At 28.2% G+C, this 24,978-nt stretch overlaps 1 protein-coding gene across 5 annotated transcripts; it reads right to left on the bottom strand.

The window, feature by feature from the left end:
- Positions 1-985: 985 nt before the first annotated feature.
- LOC135930382 (protein strawberry notch homolog 1-like) lies at positions 986-24,852 on the bottom strand. Of its 5 annotated transcripts, none has more exons than XM_065467175.1 (31): positions 24,712-24,852; positions 24,622-24,667; positions 24,093-24,580; positions 23,456-23,990; positions 18,011-18,220; positions 17,119-17,203; positions 16,864-16,954; positions 15,873-16,034; positions 15,232-15,473; positions 14,928-14,967; positions 12,945-13,058; positions 12,446-12,631; positions 12,217-12,314; positions 10,291-10,505; positions 9,878-10,078; positions 9,568-9,714; positions 8,871-9,089; positions 8,480-8,749; positions 8,218-8,381; positions 7,598-7,729; positions 7,326-7,461; positions 7,070-7,182; positions 6,712-6,783; positions 6,136-6,232; positions 5,885-5,956; positions 5,511-5,657; positions 5,223-5,410; positions 4,661-4,846; positions 2,282-2,358; positions 1,711-1,946; positions 988-1,434 (listed from the first exon to the last, which is right to left on the bottom strand). In XM_065467175.1, exons 1-31 carry the CDS (start codon positions 24,817-24,819, stop codon positions 1,334-1,336), a joined length of 5,178 nt encoding a protein of 1,725 aa, XP_065323247.1. In that variant the 5' UTR covers positions 24,820-24,852; the 3' UTR covers positions 988-1,333. The 5 variants fall into 5 exon arrangements, with proteins under 5 accessions (XP_065323248.1, XP_065323247.1, XP_065323246.1 ...); XM_065467174.1 differs by having other exon boundaries at positions 989-1,434; positions 9,854-10,078; positions 16,882-16,954; XM_065467173.1 differs by having other exon boundaries at positions 990-1,434; positions 9,854-10,078; positions 24,724-24,852.
- Positions 24,853-24,978: the final 126 nt, after the last annotated feature.

Below are 24,978 nucleotides of genomic sequence, written 5' to 3' on the forward strand. Positions count from 1 at the left end.
ACTAAAACCTTTCAGGAAGACATATTCAAGAGCTTGCCTAGTAATGAAGATTATCAATACAAGCATTTGGCATTCAATTGCGGAAAAACTTTCTTCAGTGCCCCTTACCCCCAACAAATCAGTAATTTATCCAATATTAACTCGATTTCAACGCTGAGCTCTTCAAGGCTGAATTTCAGTGGCACATCCGATAACCATTTTTTAGACATGGATAGGTTTCAACATATTCCACAGCAGGCCCCTTCAAAAGTTAATGATTCTAATCTTTTGAGAACATATAAATCGGGTCACTGTCTTAATTATATACAACAAGATTCCCCCAGTAACTCTTCACTCTCTTTCTCACTTTACGATGCGAAACGTAAATATACTCAAACTTATGACAAACATCGAAAGGGAAAAATTACGCCTCCCATACATCATTCACACTCCCTTAATTTTGACAATAAAAGATTTAGGAGGAATCCATATCTCTGCGATAATAAAGCTAACATCGATCGCATCAAACGATACAGCTTCTCCGGTTTATACATATAAAAGATTTATAATTTTATAAATCATATGACCCTAATTTTAAGCCCAAGAAATAAAATGGATATGGGCAAATTATAATATTACATAAACACTTTGTAAATATGAGTAAAAGAAAAAAATTGTATGAAGCCTTTTTGGGTTGAAATTTCTGTTTGTTTACCACAAAAGCTATTAAATTAAAACATTGCCAGCCACTAAATAAATACTACGTAAAACTTATTGATTCTTCTAATATATTTATACAAATTTGTTTTTTTTTAATAATTTTTTTAAACATCCTATCCTTCCTACTATTATTTACTATTGAACTAAATGGTATAGGTCGCTTGTCCAAAAAAAGAATATTATAAATTTTCATTTTATTCAATCTCTTATTAATATTATAATAATAATAGATTATAAAAATGTATGCGATGTTATATAATGTATTTTATAATAAAAAAATTATGTTTTGTTTTATTATAAACATTTTGATGTGTGTGACAAAATACCAAATATTCATAGAATACGGTAATATAATAAACGAAATGCAGCGAATATGACTTTTTTTTAATATCTATATATTAAGTATATTTTTTTATGGATTGCAACTAAAGGAAGGAAGCGCGATATTAAAATTTATCCGATTGATTCCATCTATGTCAAATCTTGCGGAAGATTTTGAGAATATACGATTATTGGGGAGTTGATGAATTTAGCTAGTTATAATAATCCTATTCCTTTTTTTTCTTTTAGATAATTTTTTAACTACTGACGCATTGCATGCAATTTGGTCGGATAAGAGATTAACATACACTTTTTATATTATATCTTGTATGAAATCTTCGATATCTGTTTTGTCACTTTCCCTAGTTAATATTTTGACTAGAGCAGGGATGTAGTTGGACCTTATCCAAATACCTATTTTATTTTAATTTTAAAATGAACAGATTATCTTGTATTTATCTTATGCCTGATCTTTTTTAGAAATTAATCAAAAATAGAGATATATCGGATTGATAAATTTAAAAATATCAACTTGATATTCTATATTTAAAGAAATATGCAGCAAGGCACAGAGAGATATAACAGAGGTCACATTAGATATGCTGAATTTTACACTTATCTTCTTAATAATTTATCTAAAACATTAGAGCTAATTGCCAAATCCCTCCCAATAATGATATGATAACTCACCCACGATCCTTTGGTCATTTTTGGTTTTAAGCCTGATAATCTGCATTTTGGAAGCCGCGGAGGAAGAATTTGCGTTATTAGAATTAAAACTATTAGTGGATCCAGAATGAAATGAAAGTAATTCTTCCAAACAATTCCACACAGTGAGAACCGATCCTGCTAACAGGTGGTATTTCCTGGTTCTTATGCCTATTTCGCAACCCTGGGTTGTGTTCTTTTTCTTGCAGCTACCTTTCCTAAAAAATATATTTTAAATAGTAATTTAAAATATCACATCACATCTGATTTGATAAACATTAGGACAACACAACCTTAGACAAATTTCTTAATTTTAGAGCCTTAAAATTTGTGTGATAAATCTTATTTTATTCTATAATTTAAAACCAATTTTTCTTGCCTAATAAATTTTTATAATAATGCAGGATTACTTTACAAAAAAAACTCAATAATATTTAAAAAATAAAACTTTTCCTCGAAAACAATTTACTGGCAATCGTAATCATAAACTGATAGTTACAACAAAGAGGAATTTATAAAAAAATTAAGTTTTAAAATGTCAAGGATTAATTACCATAGTACATGGGTACATTGGGTCAGAGAAGAGTTATATATATTTTCCCAATGCTCTTGAGCTTCTTGCGGCGGAACCTGTGTTTAATAGTAAATTTTTTTATAATAAATATCATAAGTGAAATTTATTTATAATTCGAATTTCAAATAAGTTTTCGCATAATTGAATAATAAAAAATTAATTTTTTTTAAAATAAATAAATCCAAATATTATTTTTGTATGATGGTTACTTTATCTAGTATTGTTTAAGCGATTTTTAAAAATGGCTAAATCCAGATTTTATCCAAAAATAATATTATCTAAGCCTCGAGATTTCACTAATAGATGTCCAAACCTCTGCACTATCTATGACCAAAATCTTTAAGCTTGCGTAATTGACTAAATAAGTTAGACGTTTTTTAAAATCGACTAAATCGAGCCGTTTAACAAAACAAACTTTATCTATCCAGTTTTTAAACTAAATGTTCAATACATTTTTTCTATAAATAATATATCGATAAAATAACAAAATCGTCAGTATTTTTTTCTAAATTTTATCATTATAAACAAATAATAAATGTGTGTCACATTCATCTGTTCGGCCAAATGACAATGAAAATATTTTTCCCCGATTCGCTATTAAACATTTTCTCCCCTCGTTATTTTAATTAATCACGAGAAAAATATATACTGAACAAATTTTATACAAAAAATAAAGGTTTGCATGATTAGTCACCATTTAAATAATTCCTATTTTTTAAAAAAATAAAAATCATAATTTAAAAAATCTACTTGTATTTTAAATAATTATTAGTTTTAATTTTATCTATTTTTATAAAAAGTTTTTGTTATGTAAATCCTGTAAATTTTTTTTGTATAATAAACTTTACAAAATTCATTTCTATATTGTTAAATTTTAGGAGACATATAAAAAATATCCGCATTATTTGTCTTGTTTAATTAATAAATCTTCCAATTGCTCAAAAATTTTTGGTAAATTTGCCTCAAATATTATTTTCTTCGAAATCATATTTTTATTATATGATAAAATTCGATTTAAATAAAAAAAATCGTGATTTAATCAAATAACTTAATTTTTTTAAAATTTTTATACTGCCATATTATACCTAAAACGAATTATTTGTTATTCGATATTCGATTCGATTCGTATTTTACGAATACGAATAACACAATTATTCGATTCGTCGAATAAGGAAAATATATTATTCGTCGAATAATTTTTTATCTATTATTCGATCGAATTTTTCGAGATTATTCGACTAAAATAATTTATAGTATTAATATATATTGGAAAATAATCATATATAAATCATATATTATTATTAGGAATTATTTGAAATTATTTCAATTTAATAAAATCTCCTAGTGGAATAATGAAAATTGCGCCAAATTTTGAAACTCCATTTTAATTTATCTCATAATAGACCATTACTTTAGAAATTTCTTTTATGATAGAAATGGACGAAGAAGGTAATTTATATAACACATAACATATACAATTATAATAAACTGTTAATCCCATCACATCAAGAATGACGGGCAAACCTGATATTTCTCTTTCATTTGATGATGGAGAAATCATAAATTTGACTTTTTGCCTAAAGTTTTTACCACTTTATTTGTAAAATATTGCTAATGCCGTGTTATCTAAAATGGCGAGGGACATATTGTCGATACAGGGATCTTCAACCCCATGTGAGCGACTCTTTTCTGTTGGAGCTCATATGGTTACAAAATACAGAATGTCGTTAAAGGAGAAAACAATCCGAAAAACTTTATGTTTGAAAAAATGGCTGTTGTCAGATTTATCTTCTACATTATAGATATGAATATTATATTGATTTTTCCACATATAAATATATTATATATGTATGCTTCTATTTTGTCTCACTAATAAAATTTGTTTGTCTTTATCCTTAGTTAAATTTTACAAAATAAATTTTATAATAGATCTTTTTTAATTCATGGTAAATAAAATTTTCGAATCGAATCGAATAATCATTTTATTATTCATACGAATACGAATAATAAATTATTCAATTTAAACGAATACGAATAATTCCATTATTCGATTCGATTCGTATTTTTGTAGGTATAACTGCCAACCGTAAACATTACTAATGAGTTATTTAAATATAAATTTCTATTATAATGACCAAATAATAATTTTATAATTAAAATATAAACAAATAAGAAAAACACTATACTGATCAATAAATAAAATATTGATCATTTAAATACTGGCTGATTTAATTATTCGCCTTTAAATGTGTCTGATTATTTTCCTCCAATAATCAATTCTAGGAAGTCCTAGGACATTAGTGCAACTAGGAGATCTAAGAGATGATGGCGAGGGATGTGAATTTCTAAAGATTTTACCTTTCGGTATTTTTTTGTTAGAGAAGCGAGAGTTTCCAATTTGCCTTGCAAACCTGTATTAGGTCGGTAAATGTTAAAAAGTTTATTTTCGGCCAATTTTTCGACGTTTGTCGAAGCGGTAGAATTTAAAGCTTTGCGAGATACGTATGATAAGGCTAAGATAGGGGCATAGATCCCATTTTTGGCCTAATTTATTTTTTTTGAATGATATTTAATATATTTTTTCAAAAAAATGAATAAATATAGATTTTTGGGAAAAAGTTTTTAGGTACAAGATAGATGATTAATATATTTACCAAAAAAACCAAATTCAAATTTTATCTGTTAGGGATTCTTCTACCATTTTACAAGTACCCCAACAACCTTATAAGTGGGAATCATTCATTAAAACACAGCAGTTAGATGATGTTACGACATGCGATGAATTTTATATAGGGAGAATACAAAAAAATTAAATGTTATAACAATCTATAACGAAAGCCTCTTATATAAATATCGTAATTAAAAGTATAAATCAACAATACATCCATTTAATCAATGCGATAAGAATTTTTTTTTAAACTTGTTTAGAAACGAAAAAGCCGTCGTCCAGGTCCTGTTGGTCCCTGTATAACTTGACAGCGATTTCCCACTGCAATCCTCTTTCTATTTGAAATGACCAGAGCTGGCACGAGACTACGCCACGAGGTGAGTGGAAATGAAAGGTTTGTTTTCGTAAAGGGGTTATCGATTCGCCACTTGTACCAAAATCTTCATCATTTGTTTATTTTTTTTAAACGAGGATTTTTTAGAATTTAAATGACTTATGAGAAGCAGATATTTTAAGTCGGGTGGGGACTATTTTATTCACCTAATATTCCCATATCCCATTTCCCAGTTCTCTTAGCGTCCAGTATATAAGCGTTTAAACTATCAGTAAAATACTGAAATATAGTGTTTTGTAGAATGACTTTCAAGCCAAGTATTCTGTTCAGGAATTTTACTATGTTTGCGTAATCTAAAAGTTTTTTTAAAAAAAATATAAAAACAAGATGAAAATCTTCTATTTAGGAATTTTACTATGTTCGCATCTAAAAGTTTTTTTAAAAATATAAAAACAATAATAAAATTTGTAGTAATATAAATCTTAAATTTCATCATCATATAAAATTTATCAAAAAGAGAGCTTTATTCCTATACATTTATATAGCATTAATTCAATGTTTGAATGAATGAATAACGAACCTTTATCCAATGAATAACAGCCTTCTCTCTCTTTGACTACAAGTCCAACAGCAATGAGTCCTTCTAATGCGTCTAAAAAATATAAATAAAAATCGTAAAATTTTAATATTAAAATATTATTTATTATAATGTTTAATTATTTCAAATGAAAGAGAACTTTTACAAGTCTATTATTGTTATGTTCCTGAATTTAACAAAATTTTAAAAATCTACTTTAAATAAAGTGCATAGATAAGTTTATTAAAATTTACCTTTGAAAAAATTTCCGTTGTATTCGGGAGGATCAACCACGGCACAAGTGGGTGATAATATGCTTCTCATTACGCTATCCAGAGCCATTCTACCGTACTTTTGGGGTATAATTTAAAAACGAGATTATAAGGGTGATTTTTCGCGCCCTCAAAAAGGTGATTTATTCGTTTTCATTAATTGCCTTAATTTTAGACAAACTAATATTTATGAGGTAAGGCTTGATAGCCAAGGGTTAGAATAAAAGAGGACAAGATCTGATGCAGTCAAGGGTTAGTCGGTTGTATTTTTTAAAAATAAAATACAAATACAAACCAATGGCTTCAAATAGTTTCCAAAATATGAAGAAAAAAAATTGATAAATCTAGAGAACTTACACAAAATTAACAAACAATTTTAATAAACTTATTAGAATTATTAAAATTTCAAAAAAAAAATGATAGTAAAATGTTTTGGATATGTTTTTAACGATAGAAAAAAAGGCTTATTTTATAAATCGAATTTTGTCAATTTTTTTTTCACGTTATGGATACAGAAAGATTCAAAAGAAAAATATTTTGATTATACTATAGGTGTACTTTATTGTCGAAATTGAATTGACTGAGATCACGAGATTCTGTCGCCCTTCTATCACCGTGGGTTAAAGCGCCCTAATTATAATTAAGTAAAAGATGATATTGTTGACCATCTTATTTGTAAAAAAAGATCAGCATACTCGTTGTTATAAAAAAAAATAGTATTTCATTATAAGTGGTATCTTTAAAATTAGATTAAGTAATTAATAATTTTAGGCTTCTTAGTTACATTCGTAAGATAAAACAATACTTATTTTTTTAATCCAAAAAAAATATTAAAGCATTAAAATATTTTATTTTCAATTAAAAAAATATGGAAATACTTGCCATCAAATACGCAAAACACTGTAAATATACTTACTAAAGATTCCAATCTTTTAGCTACTATAGAAGCGAACCGTTTTTCCCCGGCTAACTTTGAGAGCAAAAAAATGTATTCGGGGGCGCTTACTTGATTAGACCTATGGGTCCTACCTTTAATGTATTTTATAAATAATTTAAACAGAGTATTTCAGCATTATATCACGATATAACTTTAATAATATAACCCCTTTTAAAAAAAATCTTAGCCTTCACAATTTTAACAAGAATATTACACTAATAATTTATAATCTCACCGAATTGCTGTATGGCTTTATCAGCGCTCCAAGGCAATTCTAATGTAATGTGAACCCTACGCAACTGATTGAGAACTCTTCGATCGGATTGCAGGGAGATACCAGAGCTAGCGGCCTCGGATATTATAGCTATTTTCTGATATTTAAATATAAAAAGTTATCTACATGTTTATATGCGTGAGGGAAGAAGGGGGGGGGGGGGGGGGTTGCAAATAATTAATCATTTGTAAATATCCCCAAAAATTTAATGATGGCAAATTCACATATTATACCTTAAGGCCATCCATGAACCTTTGCTTTTCTTTGACGTTCAGGGCTTCTAAGGGAACGTCGATTTCGCCTCGCGATTCGTATATTACAGTCCCGTCTTTCTGAGCCACTACCCTTCCTTTCCTTCCGGTCATCTTTAATAATTTTATTAAATTAAAGAATATGAATAAATGAATATATTTCAAGTTTCATATACGTTTATCATTTTTGTGCAAAAAATATAATTACTCAGTATTCTAATTAAACTAAATCTACAACTTTAAAATTGAGATAAATTATAATTATTGCGTATTCATATTTAAGTAAATTATAAAACTTATTAAATAATAGCAATTAGCAGTGATCTTTACTAATACATGGCACTCGAAGGTTTATATCCTATTGAATTTATTATGAATAGGGATGATAAAGAACAAACGTTTTATTTACCAAAGGAAAATATAAATAATTTTGCTCATTTTGTCAAATTGGGTAAAAACACAACACTAAACTTCTTTCTTTAAGAATTTTTATAAATATTTAAATTTTTTCTTTGTATTTTCCCGTTTTTATATTTAGAAAAAACAAAATTTTATGTTTGTTTTTAATGGCCTCAATTATAATTAATTTGCATCGTAGAAACCTCGGCAACTTGTTCGGGCCCGCCCAATTCTTCGATAAGTTGATCCAAAGTGTTAGGGGGTAGCCGCTCTCCGAGTTCTTCTATTTCAGCGAGTAGCTCCTGCCTCATGAGAGTTATGTTGTCCCTTGTGTTGGATATGCATTGGGAGGATGGAAGAACGAAGCCTATAATACAATTTTAAACGTTCAAAGGAAAGCGAAAAAATAACGTTTATTTTAAGGGTTATTTTAAGTAAAATATGTATTTTTTATTTTAAAAAAACCATTGTAATGGTATTGTAACATATCTGTCCCCGTACTGCTCAGAAGATCCCTAATGTCTTCGATATCTTTGACATCTTCGAGGCTGTTTGCTTGTATAGTTTCTGTGGAATCGTCTTGTTGCTGTTTTATTTCAATTGTTTCTCTATTTAATTCAATGTTTTGTGAAGATATTTCGACGGTTGGCGGTTCATTATCAGTCATTTCAATTTTTTTCCTCTTTTTGTCCCTGTTTTTGTATTGCTTTTTGCGCTTGGTTATGAGCCAAGGTTCTAAAATAAAAATACTTTTATAGTTCAGGTTTCAAAAAAAAGCCTCTACGACCAAATGTTATCCTTATAAAATCAAATATTTTATTCTAAAAAAAAGAAAAGGAAAGAAATCTTTTCAAACCTATTTCTTCGTCGAATTCGTCGCCGCTCCCGTACATGTTAAAGCCATTACCGTTTGTGCCAAACGGATTACTACCTACATCTTCATATTTGTCGTAATCGTCATCGCCATCTTCGAGCGTTCGATCAAACCGATTGGAATCGGGATCGGAAAAACTATCCCCATAATTATTTTCGTCGATTAAGCGATCTTCCATGTCATTTTGTTCCTTATCGTTTTCTAAAAATTAAGGATTGAAGATATTTTGCAAATTAAATAAAGAATTAATGTATTATAACTTTTTATAGAATCATACATTTTCGAAGTTTCAAATCATTTAGATAACGTAATTAATAACTACAGTAATTTTTTTAAAGTATCGTTTAGAGGACCAAGGGGTTAATTATTTAAAAATAAATAAATCTTCAATATGTAAACTATAATATTTATTTAAAATTAATTTTTTTACCTTTAAAATATAAATTTAAATTATATTATTTAATTAAAATAACTCAATTTCTTTAAAAAAAAATTTTTTATATAGATAAAATTTTTCATTCCTTAGTGTCTTGGCGTTCAATAGAGTTTATGAAACCTTAATTTGAGAGCCTAGTATATGTTAAATGTTATAGATAATATTTTTTGATATATCATCAAACCGTATCATTTTTAATTTTAAAAAAAGTTTTAATCCAAGGTTTAAGATCAAGAATAAAACCTAAATATTCGGGGGAACTATTTGCTGAGCTAGAAGAAGAGTCAAGACTAGCATTTGGAGGTTCTAAAATGGGTTTGCCATCTTTTTGGTTCGAAATGAGATTTACGTCGAGCAGTTTGACTTGAGATAAAGTGTCAGACGAGGAAACTAATTTAATTTATTCGAACAAAAATATTGTAACGGTTATTTTATTTTTAGTCAACTAATATACCCGCTTATAATGTTTCTCAACGGTTTTGAAATTTAAAAAATTAAATTATTTTAAAAAAATTAATATTTTCTCAACTTGAATCAGGTTTGAGCTCGTTACTATTTTCGGTTGATTGAGGAAACCCGCTTTGAGTTTGCGAAATGAGGAGATTCGATTCGAGTTGTTTCGAGTTAGCCAGGTTTAGAACGTCGGCTACCTTTTGTTTCAAAAGATTTTCTTTCGCTTTCAAGGAACTCAAGGTGGCCGTCATCGTGGAATCTTTGAGACTTTCAGCGCGACGCGTATTTCTCAAGGTAGTCCCTAGATATTTCAAGATGGAGGAGAAAAAAAGAAATATTCGAAAATAAATCGCGAAAGAAAGAACGAAAAATAGAGGAAAAAAGAGTTTGATTCTGTAATTTTAAAAAGTAATGTTTCTCGTAATATATTCATTTTTCTTGACGAATTCAGTGATCATTAATATAAAAATGGGAGGGGGGGGGGGGAGAAATATTGAAATATAGATGGATTACATTTGCTGAGTTTGATTCTGTCGGGATTGAGCAGTGTGGTATTAGAGAGGTAGGCAGAACTTGCGGACGTAAACATAGAATTTTGATTAATGAGCGAATTGGTGGGATATTTGGAAAAACTATTCATGCTGCTAAAGGGGTTCGATGAGCACGATGGGGCAACGTAATTTGTGGAGGAGGGAAAATGTTTTTCTACCAAGGACTGTAAAACGCCCCTAGTAAATTTAATAGTTATAAGAGACAAATGGCATATATTATTTATGATAAATTCCTAGATATTTTAGCTTATCGTAGGGTTCTAACTCCGCTTTGAACAATTAATATAAAGACTGGATATGTTATTATATAATTTTGTAATTTGCATGTAAAAAAAAAGGGTTGGAGGAATAACTTTAATTTATTCGCTCAGAATTAAAACTGACAAGAGAAAAAAATCCTTAAACGTTCAGAATAAATACTTAATTCTCAGGTAAAACTTAATAAGCCAGAAAAGATACTAATTACTCAGGTATAAAACTGAAAAGTTCAGATTAAGAAATCAATCGCTTAGAAAAATTTATAAAACGCTAAGGAAAATATATTAAACGCTTAAAAAATTGCTTAAGATTTTGAAAATATCTTCTAATAAATTCTAAGTTTTAGGAAAAAAAATTTCTAAAATTTCAGTTTTTATTCTGAGCGAAATAATATAAGTCGATTTTTTTTGTTAGATCATGCAGAGTTGTTAAACTCTACTTTTAAAAGTAGCGCGTTATCGCTACCCATCAAAAAAGTAGCGCTATTAGCTACTATTTTTTAAAAGTAGCTTTGTCTACTTTTTGTTAAAAAAATTTAGAAGTTTTATTTTTTGCTTATAATGTAACTGTATAGTATATATTACATTAAAATCAACATTTATAAATATTTAAATATAGTTAGTTTTGATTATAAAAAATTTATGTAAAAAATAATTATTTTTGGTAGTAATAATCATTTTTATTTATTTTTTTGCATTTTAATAATAAAAAAATTTCTATACTATTATCCCCAAGTCTAGAGCGACTATCAGAAAGTATGTTTGGCCTTACTAAATAATCTCTCAACACTAGAACTTGAGGTCAAGACAGTATTTAATTTTATATACATATTTTTAATATATGAAAAACTATTAAAAATCCTCATTTGAGTATTTTTAGATTAAAAAAACGCGTCTAGGGGATTTTCTATTATATTTTTATAATTTATTTCAAAAATATCATCAATGGAAGTCGTTTTTGTGATGGTAACTGGCATAAACATTCTCATAAATTAAATACTATTAGAATTTAAAAATGGCAATTACCTTTAGGTGTTTTTGAGGTTATATAGCTACTTGATTTATTTAAGGATATATTTTTTTTTACATTTTAAACCAATAAATTTGTAGCCACCTTTTGTTTTTACATTAATTTGAAAATATTTTTCAAATTTTGGAAATGGAAAATTTTTATGACCATCAAGAACATTCATTTTCTTCCAGGAACATTCCATTAATACAAATTGAAAATAAAATATCAATTTCAAAATTAAATAATTAATCATAAAAATTATAATTAATTATGATATTATATTTAAATTTTTATGTTTATAGTTACATTTATTATATTCTTAAAAAGTAATTCAAAAAAGGAAGCGCGCTAAAAAATAAATAATTGGAAAAAAAATAGCGCGCTATTAGCTATCGCTACCAAAAAAGATAGCGTGATATTAGCTATCGCTACCAAAAAAGATAGCGTGATATTAGCTATCGCTACCAAAAAAGATAGCGTGATATTAGCTATCGCTACCAAAAAAGATAGCGTGCTAGTAGCGAGCTACTTTAACAACTCTGAATAATGGCACAAAATATTCAACCAACTGTATATATTATATTAAAATCTAGGGTAAAGTATATCTAATGATGCATACTTTGCTGTCGATATGAAATCATTTATTTCGCCACCACAATCTTCGATTTGTTCAAGCGTTCGAGCTTCTCCCGTGGTTTGTAAACCTATCACCACACACTTAAATAAAATGTAAATATTATTAAAATCTAAAAGTTGAATATTTAGAAGATTTGGACGGAATATTTTGAAAATTTAATTATGGATAAATTAGATTATTGTAAATATAATATTCATAAGTACAAGGAAACCTTTCCGTCCTTCAAAGCCTTTTTAGTCAATTCTACGCAGAGATTAACTTTGGCAGCCAGGCACAAATACTTAAAAAACCTTTGATGAGCGGCCCAAAATTGACTCCAAAATTGTTTTTTGCTAATGTTTTCACCGTTGTCCATTAGATCCATGGCTAGTTGAAATTTTTCGCGAGTTTTAGCCCACTGATTTTATTTTTAAAAAAGTAATTTAAATTGTATAGATCTATGTTTAATATGATAAATTGGCTTCCTTAGTACTCAGCCTATTTTTGTGACTTAATTATTTTAAATTGTATCCAAATATTATTATATAATTATTTATTTCATAACATTATTTTAAAATTTATTTTGTATAGCACAGATTGTCTCAATTTCAATTTAAAAAATGTTAAAGTTTTACTTCCAAAATACCCATAAATCCTTCTGTTTATATTTAATTAAATTATTTGCTTCTAAAATTTATTAAATGTTTAAAAAATTTAATTCAAAACTAAACTAGTAAAACGGATGCATCGTAGATATCTATAATATTCTGATCAAGCTTGGCTTCTTTAACCGTGAAGGTTACGCCAGCAAAACTCAGCTGACGGGCCATATAAGTTCCTCGTAGCTATTTCCAATTGTAAATAAATATTTTTAAAAATAATATAATTTTTAAATCGCCTAATTTTATAAAAAAAAATTATCTAACAATTTAAGCAATAGTTACAAAAAAGGAAGATTTGTCAAAGCACTTATCATATATTAAGAAAATATATCTCTTATTGATTAATTGCTTTAATTTAAAATGGTGTATTTCTCGAATTGATACCAGCCTCGTAAGTAACTGGGGTATCCCTACATAATAATGTGAAATTATATATACACTACCGGCCATAAATGATTGCCCACCCTGCATTTTCTTAACATTTTTCTTAAAATAAGACACATAACACACAATATAAGGTTTATCAAATTTATTTATAAGTTTACATATTATTGCATAAAATTACAAAAAATAAAAGACATAGCAATCAATTAAGATCAAATTTTGGTCTTATCAATATGAACACCTTTATTCTTAATAATTGCTGCAAAAATTTTTGGTAATCTTTCGATGAGATTTTTTAAATATTCGGAAGTGATATTGTTCCATTCTCTCTATAATACTTCATAAAAGTGCGAATGAGAGGTTAGAGGGCTTTTTCGCCCTTGTCGATCAAGGTAACCTCATAAATGTTCGATTAGATTGAGATCGGAAGACTGGGATTGTCAAGTCATCAACTCTAGAATACCGTGTTGTTGTAGATTTTGTAAATAATCTTTGCATAGCCTGGATGTATGCTTTGGGTCATTATCTTGTTGAAATAAAAAGTTATTCCCGATCAAACACTTTCCTGATGAAATCACATGGTCCTCAAGGATTTGCCGGTATCCCTCCTTGTTAAAGATTCCTTGAATTTTGACAATATCGGCGGTTGCCCCGGCACCAAAGAACCCCCATACCATAACAGGCCCTCCTGCCAATTTGACTGTAGGAATTATGCAGTGATCGCTCATTCGCTCTCCAGCTGATAGGCGGATATATTGCCTTCTTTTAGAACCGAAGATTTCGAATTTTGACTCATCACTCCATAGGACGTGGTACCAGTTGGCAGATGTCCAAAATTGATGTTTTCATACCCAGTCTAATCGCTTGAGTTTATTTTTTTGCTCAAGAGTGGCTTTTTGACAGCTACCCTACCATAAAGTTCAAAGCTCTTAAAGTGCCTTTTCACAGTTGTAACACTTATCGGGTTTTCCCGAGTCAGATTAATCTCCGCAGCTATCTCTGAGGCGACATCACGTCGATTGCGTTTACTGATCCTTGCTATATACCTATCATCGCTTAAAGTCGTTTTGCGGCAGGCCTCTTTGGATTCGATATTGTATTATTGTTGTGTAATCTTTTAAGTATACAATCGACTGTTCGTCGTGCTAGAGTTAATTCTCTGGCAATTTGGCGATTACTTTTACCACTTATGTGTAAATTAATTATTTTGCATTTAGTTGGAATAAAAATTTCTTTTCTTTTAATCATATTGGTCGAATGTTCATTAAAATTTATAAAGACTGATAGTTTCTTTAAACAATGATTTAAAACAAAAAAAAATCTAGGATTTTTTTTCAAAATAATTAAAAATAGGTATTAATAAACAGATTAGAATGTGATAAATACTTTCTTCCAAAAAACAATGGGCAACTTAAAATTGTTGCTGAAAAAAACTAATGAACCCTATTTTACCAAATTGGTCATTTTTGACATGTTATTCTCAAAGGCTAAAATTTCATAAAAAGATTTATAAAAATTCCGAGTTTTTTATTTCTAAACATTTCTAGACATCTTAAATTAATTAATCAATTCGTTTTTACCCAAATAAGTTGAAAAGTTTTAAGTTATTAATTTTTTTATGTGAAAATGCAGGGTGGGCAGTCATTTATGGCCGGTTTAAAAGGTTACTTTCATATCCATAGCTACAAGTTCCATGGCTCCGACACCCCTGTTAAACAAATAAATATTTTCGATGAAATTTATGATTATATAAAATTATTTACTGGTAGAATAATATAAATTGTAAAAGAATAGCAGAGAATTGCAGACCCGGCCCAGACTAAAAATAAAAGAATGGATGGTACCTCTGCAGGACATTGAAGATTAGTCTTAAAATTTTGAGAGGTGACCACCCCAATTTAGCGAGAATTGATCTCCATATCATTTAAATTGATTAATAAGATGTTAGTGAAAGCCCTTAAATGAGTAAAACCTTCTCTCTACGGCCAGTATGAAATCGCTGAAGAGAGGAAATGGAGTCCCTCGGCCCCAGATGCCCAGACGAACCATGTAACCCATATTTTTGGTTTCAGTAGCCCCAGTAGCAGAGGCGTACACCACCCTAGCCAACGGCAGTCTGTTTTGAAGCTCAAGAACGGCTAGCCCCGTTTTAGTCGGTTTGGAAGACCCCGAGGGGGTAAGGTTTTTGGCTTTGTGACATTCGTCAAACACTATCTGCACGAATGATCGATTATTGATAAAAAAAATATGGTTTGAGAGAATGTATTTTTTTTAAGAAATGGATTGCTACCGTATTTCATGAAATGTAAATGTTTTTAAATAAGAAAAAAAAAATTAATTATAAATATAAATCGTTTTCTCATCACTATACAAGAATTTTTTTATAATATTATTCTATAACTAGTATTTAGCTCCTGAGTTTATACAAAATTTTATGAACAAAAATAAATTTTTTGATCAAATTTTTTTCAAGGTGAAATCACAAAAATTTTTTCAAACTCTGTTTAGCTCTAAACATAAACGGTATGACATTTTAATGCATTAATAAAATTAAGTGTGCGTTGTTATTTCGAAAATGCTATTATTAAATCTATATCAGTTTAAATCATTTACCACTCCGTCAAAATCTTTGCCGCACCAATGTAGCAACTGTTTCATCCGGGTATTATATTTGCTTTTGGTTTGGCTCTCGCCTATCAACGAGGAATAGGTAGCAAAAATTACGCCCTTCTTATAAGAACCGTTACTCTTGGACGTCAATTTTTTGTATTTGAACTATATGATTTGAAAAGAGAAATAAAATAAATTGAATTACATTATAAAGTTAAATAATATAATAGCATGATACCATTATTCAAATAGTTTATAAATAACATTATATAAGAATTAGAATTTAAAAAAATATGCAAAAACTAGTTTCTTTCCTTCTTTACTGCACTTGTCAATATATCTTTGACAGACTTAGAGGGGAAAAATTTTGAGGTTACAAGGCCGTCAAAATCGGTCCGAATTAGCTGCTGTTAAATGATTAGTTTATTGTTTTAAACAGGGACTTGAAAGAACGTTCCTGGTTTAAGAAAATTCATGAAAAGAGGGCGGAACAGTATAAACCTTCCAGGTAGGGTCAGAACATTCCTATAATCTCAAAAAAAAAAAAAATTCAATACCAGCAACAAAAAGCAACCTAAGAAATTAAAAGGAGGAAAACAGAAATAAAAACAAATATGGGCAATGAAATATGAATATGGCACATAAATTTTGGAATAAAATGAAATGATTAATGAATAAATTAATATATTCAATTTTGTTACGATATTTTATCTTTTAGTTGACCGATGTCGTATAACATAAGGTTTATTAAAACATCTTAAACTTATCGATGTAATAATTTGATTCAAATAAATAAAACTGTATAGTTTTTAAAAATATATATATTATGTTTGATATTTTTCTAAGAAAGCTCCATATCCTGAGACGAAACCAGAACACATTTTTTATTTTTTAGCAGGAACAGAAATGAAATGCCGTTGTTCCGGGTCCCAAATTTTAATTAAATATTTCTAAATAAGAAATAATATTATTTTTGTTAATATTAATCTCGAACTTTATTCAAAGATGATACATTTATTTTCCCGGCATCTATATCCTTCAAATCTCTCTCGGCGTCGTATTTCAAATCGTTAGACACGCTGAACCTATTTTTTTTAAATGAATAAATTTTCAAAAAATTATTTTGATTTAATTATTTTAATTTATTGATTCCTAATCCTTTTTTTATAAAAAATATTCCTATCTTTATTTATTTTTTTGGATAAATTAAACGAATCTATAAAATGATAAAATTAGGAAATTTTTTAACCAAATAGCCCTTTTCCTTCTAAGAAGATAATTTTCGTATATTATTCCCGCTATTGTCCGACCTTTGCCCACACCTGGACCATCACCTTAATTAAAATTAATTTTTTTTTCGAATAGTTGATATATTTTCAGTGATTTACCAAAAAAAAATATATTTATTAAAATTAAACAGAAATAAGGCTAATTTACAATTGATTAATAAAGCAAGATTGTGTCATACATAAGTTGCTGTTTTGTCTTCAAAAAAAATTGAATTCTTAAATATAAAGAGCGTCGTATTCCAAATAAACAAATTCTTCGAAATGGCTATATATTCCAATCATATATATAGAAAACGTATTAATCATTTCTCGAATAAAACGTAATATATATATATAATAATATAAAAAAACTCACGTGACAGTAACTTATTTGGTCATTCATTTATTAGCTTAAAAAAATATGTATATATCCTTGATCAAAATTATTGCTTTCCTATCCTTGAATTAAACAACTATATTATAAAAATTGAGATTAATAGCGGTCGTTGTAAAATAAAAATAGTAATGAATTACAAACAAATAAAGGTTAGAAATATAAATAAATGGTTTCAAAAAGGTAGGTAAAAACATTTTTTAAAAAGTTTAAAAATTTGGTTACTGAAATGATTTAGAATTAGAGTATGAAATTTCCAGAGTTGTTAAAGTAGCGCGTTATTATAGTGCGCTACTCATTTCAGTAGCGGTACCCGCCTTTCAAATAAAAACGATAGCGTGCTCCTTAGTAGCTAAGTAGCGGCCTATTTCGCTATTATTAAAATGCAAAAAGAAAAGTAGAAGCTAATATTTAAAAGGTAGCTTATGTTTAACAACACTGGAAATTCCCTTCTTGACAAAACATTATTTTTTAAAAACCTATCAAGAATCCAGCCCTTGAGCCATCAGGCAGCAAAGTTTCGTGTTGCTGACAAGCATATATGATAGATTCCAACTGCAGCGCTGACAGAGCGCAAGTGTCTATGATAGTTTCCGGCAAACTAAGGGTATACCATACCCCGGGAGGTTCGACGCTCGATAGAGAATTCGTTTCGACTACTGAGTCGGGATGTTGGCAACCGTACCTCACTTGAAATAGGGGAGATTAATAATCAGTTTAAAAGTAAGTTTAAAAAAATATGTCATAATTTTTTTATACATAATACCAGGATTAACAAATTTATAGAGGAAATTCATTTTTAAGTTTTATATTTAGCGTTAAAATTATAAGGAATTTTTCCCGTTGCCTAACAGAGTTTGACACTGGAGGCAAATTCGAAAAAAAATCTAACATAAAAGGGAAGACTAAATCTTTTTATTTGTCGTTCTAATCAGGTCTCCTTCCGCCAGTGCCATGTAGAACCCTACAAGTCGGCCTAACCTTGGTCCGACTCAAAATTCTTATTTATTAGCTCGGTCTATAAAGATTTTATATTTTAATTTATTGGGTCCGAACTAATTCACGTGGGTATAACTTGCTACTATACTTGTGTTAAATAATAAAAAATAAATTTAATTTTCTGCATTTTCTTCAATTAGAGATCTTGAGGAATCTTTCATCGTACGCAATATTTTTAGAAAAATATATGGTCGAATGGTGTGGTGAATTAAGTTGGAAGTTTTTTTAAAATGCCTATTTTAAACATACGAAAATAAAAAAAATTTCTTTTTTGTTTATTTTTTTTTGGAGGGAGGTGGGGTTGGGGGGTGGGGGGGGGGGGCTAATTTCTGAAATATCAGGGATTTTATTATTCAATCCAATTTTATTTAATATATTCAATGTTTATTGTTTTTTTTATAAAAGCTAGACAGTTTCATGATCTTTTGAGTTTATTATTTCAATTGCAGGCCCAGAATCCGACCTTGGCCATATAATAGAATTGTTTTAAAAATCAGAAAATCAGGTCGGTTCTTAAAAATAAATTAAAGCCGGGCAGACATATTTTTAAAAAAAATTTAAATATATCAATTTTCTAATTCGAGAATCATTTAATTGACCACTTACCACATTCATTGCTACTTATTAGAGGTAAAATTTTGTTCACAGCTGTCCGTTATTATAATTTGTACACGTTGTCCGGTTCGGCCCGTAACAGTATGTTGCACAATTTGTCATACCCGGCCAAAAATTCAATCAATATTTCGGGTATCGACCACTTATATAGGTCAAAATTGAAATTATAAACCGCAACCAACCGATCCATCTCTAAAAATCACTTTAAAAACCAGCCGGGGCGTAATTTAAAAATTCGTGCTGAGCCCAAAAATTGAGCCTATTGAAAGGTCTCCGACTCTATTTTATAGCTCTTGGGCTTAGATGATAATTCAAATGCTTCACTAAAAAAAATTAAATCTCCAAATTCATCGCTCGGAAATTGAGACAAATGTTTTTTTATTTGGATCTCGTATGTAATAACATCGGAATACCGTAATTCACCAAAACGAAGCGTAATCTACGACATACGTAATATTAAATTATACAGGTATGCTAACGTTTAGCAATAGACTACACGTCGCTTGTGCGATATCGCAGCATTTCACGTTTAATATAAATGAGGTCTCATTCTGCTAACAAAAAATCATAAATGAGGAATTAAAAGAGTGAGCACAAATTTTTTTTTTTTTTGGGGGGGGGGGTATTTTGATTTAAAAAAAACCTAATTCTAATAGCCATCCAGTATTTAAAAATAAAATAATATTTAATGATTCATTATGTAGTTGTATTTGTTGACGCATAATAGCGATCAGCGAAGGTTTAAAAATTATTAAATTTATTATAAAATTCGAGTCTTGGTAAATGACTCATATGAATGTCATCTATCAATATTTACTAATACTTTGATAAAGAAAATTACAATCATAAAAAAGAAGCTTATTGTGTCAACCTTTCCCCGATAATTATCTCACCGACTAACCCTGCATTCATAGCTAGCGCGAATTGGCGGCGAAGTATACAAAAATGCAGCATTTTGTATTCTGTTTTTTTATACTTCACCGCGAATTCGCGCTGACTATAAATGCAAGGGTAATAACGGATAGTCATTGTTGCATTGCAAAAATCTATTTAACCAAACTATAACTGTATCTTATATATAGCTTCTTTTAAGTAGCATTGTGTCCTTTCAAAATGATAGTGACTTTATTTTAAAAAATAAATGCCATTTCGTTAGGATAAAAGATATGTTTTCAAACGACAAAAATAATTTTATTATGATAATGAAAAGGACTTATGTTACATAAAAGGCTACGTTATTCGGTAAGTCGAGTTAGCAATATACTTTTTCCAATGGGATGGTCGGGTAAGATTAGGACACCAGTTTAAATCAAAGTATTATATGGATAAAAAAAAATTTGAAATAATAATCCGTAGAGTTTAGTATTCTTAATTTAACCATTCCCGAATATTATAAATAGTTGTTTATTCTGGTGTACAACAGCATATATTTTGGTTTAGGTCTTGAAAAAAAAATAATTAAAAACCGAGCAAGGCAACATTAATGAAAAATTAAAACCTGGCCAGGCTGGGTCGGGCAAAAAATTTTCCCGGCGAGGCTTGATAATTTTACCATTTACAGGCCTATAATATTTACCCATGGCCAGCCATATTTGGATTTGGAGATATAAGTAATATTTTGAATATTTTTTTTTAAAAAAAATCAGGTTATTTCAGCATATTTCGTAAAAAAAGTTTAGTAAAGGTCAATGACCAGTGGTCTTTGTAGTCGGTATTCGGTTCGGTCTGGACCGAAAAAATTATATATTATTGAATATTATAATTAATATCTTTTTTTAATATAATTTTATCAAATCGAAAAAATAAACAATTCAATCAACTTCAGTTCCTTGTGAATAATTATTTTCCGAGCAAGTGATTTAGAATCATGTTTATTTGGTCACGAGCTTAAAAGTGGAATGTCTGATGAAGAAATTTTTAGCTATTCTTAAGGCTGTTTCCAAAAGATCCAATTGGAAAATCACAAAATAAGTCTTTCTATCCTTTCGTTTTCTTTAAATTTTTGAAAGAGATTTTGGACGCAACCTAATGAAACTAGAGTAATGACATATAATAGTACCTAGATCATTTATCTAAATATGTACTAATACAGATAAGCTGGCAGTACGCCATATTATTTTCTCATATAAAAAATTCATATTCAAAAATTTTATGAAAGCTATTTTTTTTAAATCATAGTTTTCATTTATAATATAAAAAGATTCTGTGAAATATAAAAATGTCGTGTCACCAAGAGCTTTGTATTCATCGTTTCAAAATACATTTCACGAATGAATCGTAGGTCTTAAGTAAGCATCAGGTACTTAAAAGCTTAGTTTTAATTTATTAAGTGCGCATAAAAATTAAAATAAGTACTAATTTTGTTTTGTAGTAATTAGATATCTATAATGCCCGGCCCTGCCCATAGGTTCGGTAACGTTTGGAAAAATTTATTTAAGCCAGGCCGGGCAAAAAAATAAAAATTAGAAATATATGATGCGTTTAACAGAGAATAGAAAAAAAATATTCTAATGCCTAATTTTGTTAAAATAATATTCTCTTATTTTGTTTATTTCCAAAATTAAATGACAGCTAGTATTACACTATGATCATTCATTTAATACAATGACTTTTTTTCTTTTCCCATTTGTGTTTATTGCTATAATAATAAAATCATGAAACCTAAATCCTCATCATTATCGGTTATTTTCCATAGGATAAATTTCTAGATTAAAAAAACCTAGTTGGGCAATGTTAGAAAAAAAATTAGAACAGGGCCCAATACAAATTTGGACTGGCTGGGCAAAAATTAAATTCCAACTGAGCCAGGCCTGTATATTTTGCCATTTACAGACCTTTAATAGTAAGTGCTAATGTTGTTAAAATCCTCAATTTTACCGATTTTTAAAAAACGGATAATCAATGATATTTTTTGACGAAATCTCAAGGCAATCTTTATTTCACCTTTTTAAAAATCCGCTAAAATTGCGGTTATTAACAACTGATGGGGTGCTAACAAATGTCTTGGAAATTCACGAACTAATTTTTGCTCTCGGGGAGCTAAGCACCTCTTTGCTTCCCCCTCTTAAACCAATGATCGTCACTGTTGTATTAGTTATAATATTTTTCCTATTTTCCTTTCGATGATATAAGTATTTCAATTATATATTTACAGATATTTTGTTTTCAATTCAAAACAAAAGATAAAGATCGGGAAATTAAGGTCCAGTTTGGTCTTTATGTTATGGTTTATGGTTAGGTTTGTTTTTGAAAATCCGAACTGTGACTTTCATTACTTTATAGTTTTATATCTCAAGGTACAAATTTTCAAAATGTATATTTTATAAAAAAAACTATTAAACATTTTGGTAACTTATAAGTAAATAAGAAAAAATTAGCATATCTCATAAAATAGAATAAAAATAATCTTAAAATGTCTTGTAATTTATAACTGTTAAAATTAAATTTTTCCTCCTAATAATTAATGAGCCTTTGATTTCTGGTAAATCTATCAATTAAACAATTTAATTCATATCAAATTCACAAGTAATTAAAATATTAATCAAAAACAAGAAATGTTTTGATATAATTAATTCATTTTCCTTGATCTTTTAATTTTTAAATGAGTTTTATAAGATCTTTAATTTTTCAATGTTCTTAGATTGGGCTGGCAAAATATTCATCCAATGCTATCCCTTTATTCTTTTAAACCTTGGATAATAAAAGTTGGTGATATTTTCTGGCTGTGTAAATGATAAATATTGGAGTGAATCAGGGGCAATATTTACTATGGATCAGGCTAATATTTTCAAAAAGAAAATCTAATCCAATATATTTTTGTTAATGTGTGACTATATAATTTTTAAAATATTTTTTATTTAAAAGTTGTTAATAATAATAATGAATAAAAGGAACATAAATTGAATTTATTTGCATTTAAAAAATTAAATAATTTTTTTTTTTTAAAAATGGCTAAAATATTGTACTATTTTTTTGTATATTATTTACAACTACTTTGGTTAAATGGCTCAAATCGAGCCATTCAACAACACTGTTCAAAAAAAATATTTAAAAGGCCACATTCAGCAATAAGCATTGCCCATTTCTAAATTAGCTTATTAACTTTTGAGGAATAAAAAAAAATACACTTATTCATTCGTGATAATACATAAAATATTGGTCAGGCTATAATTAATCTAAATGGTATAAATTATTTTTTAATTGGACCAAAAATAAAATTCTTTAAAGGTCCATTTGGGGCAGGTCAGCCTGTATTACTTATTACAACAAAAATGTGACCATAATGAAATACATATAAATCATGTTATTACATTTTTTGGGAATGTATTCAGCATAAGTTTCAATATGTCTTAATTGATCTTCCAATTCTGCTACTTCTTCTTCAGTGGCATCTTTATCTATTTGATTAGATGGGTTAGATAACCCCATATTCATATTACTATTGTTGTTTGCATACATCATGGAATTATTCTGATTTATAAAATTCTGTCTATGTATAAACCTAGTATGGTTTATGAAGCTATTACGAATGTTGCTCATCATGTTATCAGAGATGTTAGAGCTTAAGGCATTTGATTCTATATTTTCTTCATTTTTGTATAAACTAGTTAAGGTAGGGGATTGATTGAAATTTGTAGATGATTGCAAATTATAGGGTAAATCAAATAGTTTATTTTTTGTAATTTGATTGCTTTGTTCAATTGTAATTTTATTATCAATTAAATTTGTATTTTGGAATATGTGTAATGATTTATTTAGGTTTAAATTGTTTTTAATATTCAAATAAGGACTGGTGTGAACTTTGGTTTCTGTGTTGTTTAAATGATTGCTCACATTTATCGGGTTCTATATAATATATAGCATAAACATTTTAAATTTATGCAATGCAAGGAAAAACTAAATAATATGCAAACATAATTAAAGTTTAAAAAAATTAATATTTTTAACTTTATCATTGGAATAACTATTAATTGATGACAAATATTGGGAACATATATTTGGTTGACTATAGTGTGTGGTATCATTTTCAATTATATAACAGTCAGAATTTGAATCAAAAATATTTAAATTTTTATGTTGTATATTTGATGTTGTGAGATTCTTGCATGTGATTACATTTGGTATTTTATTAACATCAAAATAATTCAATTTAGCAGAGTTTGGAATTGTTTGATTGATTTGAGCATGCTTAATGCAATTTGAAGTATCAGGTATTACATTATTTACATTAATGTTTTCTTTAATATTTGTATCTACTCTAATGATGTTCAGTTTAGGTTGCAAATGAGGTGAAAGAATTGGGTTGATTTTTGAATTAGTTTGCAAAAATTTTAAAGTTTGTGGTAGTTTTATAATATCAGCTACCTTATTATTATGATTAATTTTATTAATCATAACTGTTGGAGAATATAATCTTGTTATTGTTTGATGTGTACCTAATAAAAATTATATTAAGCATATTTAATTAACAGAATACTTTTGTTCTGGATAGGAATCTCAGTTTGTAATTGATTTATTTTTTCCTATCAATAAAATTATATAAATTTATTAAAAGTAATCAATAAACATTATTTCCAACTTCTTTTTCTAAAAATATGTCCTCCTCGAATAATAAACCAGAATCCTCTAAGGCGGTCATTAACAAATCTTTTTTAGGAATAAAAGATCCTTCCATAATTAAAAACGAAAAAGGAAAAAAAAATAGAAAAAAAATGTAAATGGTTCCTTTATATACATATGAATAAATTAACCTATCCTCTAAAAAAATAGATTAACATCTATCATTACCGTATTAATATTTTTTCAATAGCGATAAAATTTTGTTAATTCTAGA

The sequence above is a fragment of the Gordionus sp. m RMFG-2023 genome, chromosome 5 (assembly GCF_954871325.1).
Source record: "Gordionus sp. m RMFG-2023 chromosome 5, tfGorSpeb1-WG-v2, whole genome shotgun sequence".
Lineage (NCBI taxonomy): Eukaryota > Metazoa > Nematomorpha > Gordioida > Chordodea > Parachordodidae > Gordionus > Gordionus sp. m RMFG-2023.

What these genes read in the sequence shown, in the direction of transcription:
- LOC135930382 (XM_065467172.1), bottom strand. Translation starts at nt 24,819, where the DNA reads ATGGAAGGATCTTTTATTCCTAAAAAAGATTTGTTAATGACCGCCTTA. An exon ending in AAGGGCTGGATTCTTGATAG is followed by an intron (nt 17,204 to 18,010) that starts GTTTTTAAAAAA and finishes ATTTTAATTAAG; the next exon opens with GTGATGGTCCAGGTGTGGGC. An exon ending in CGAGCTCAAACCTGATTCAA is followed by an intron (nt 9,715 to 9,853) that starts GTTGAGAAAATA and finishes AAATTAAATTAG; the next exon opens with TTTCCTCGTCTGACACTTTA.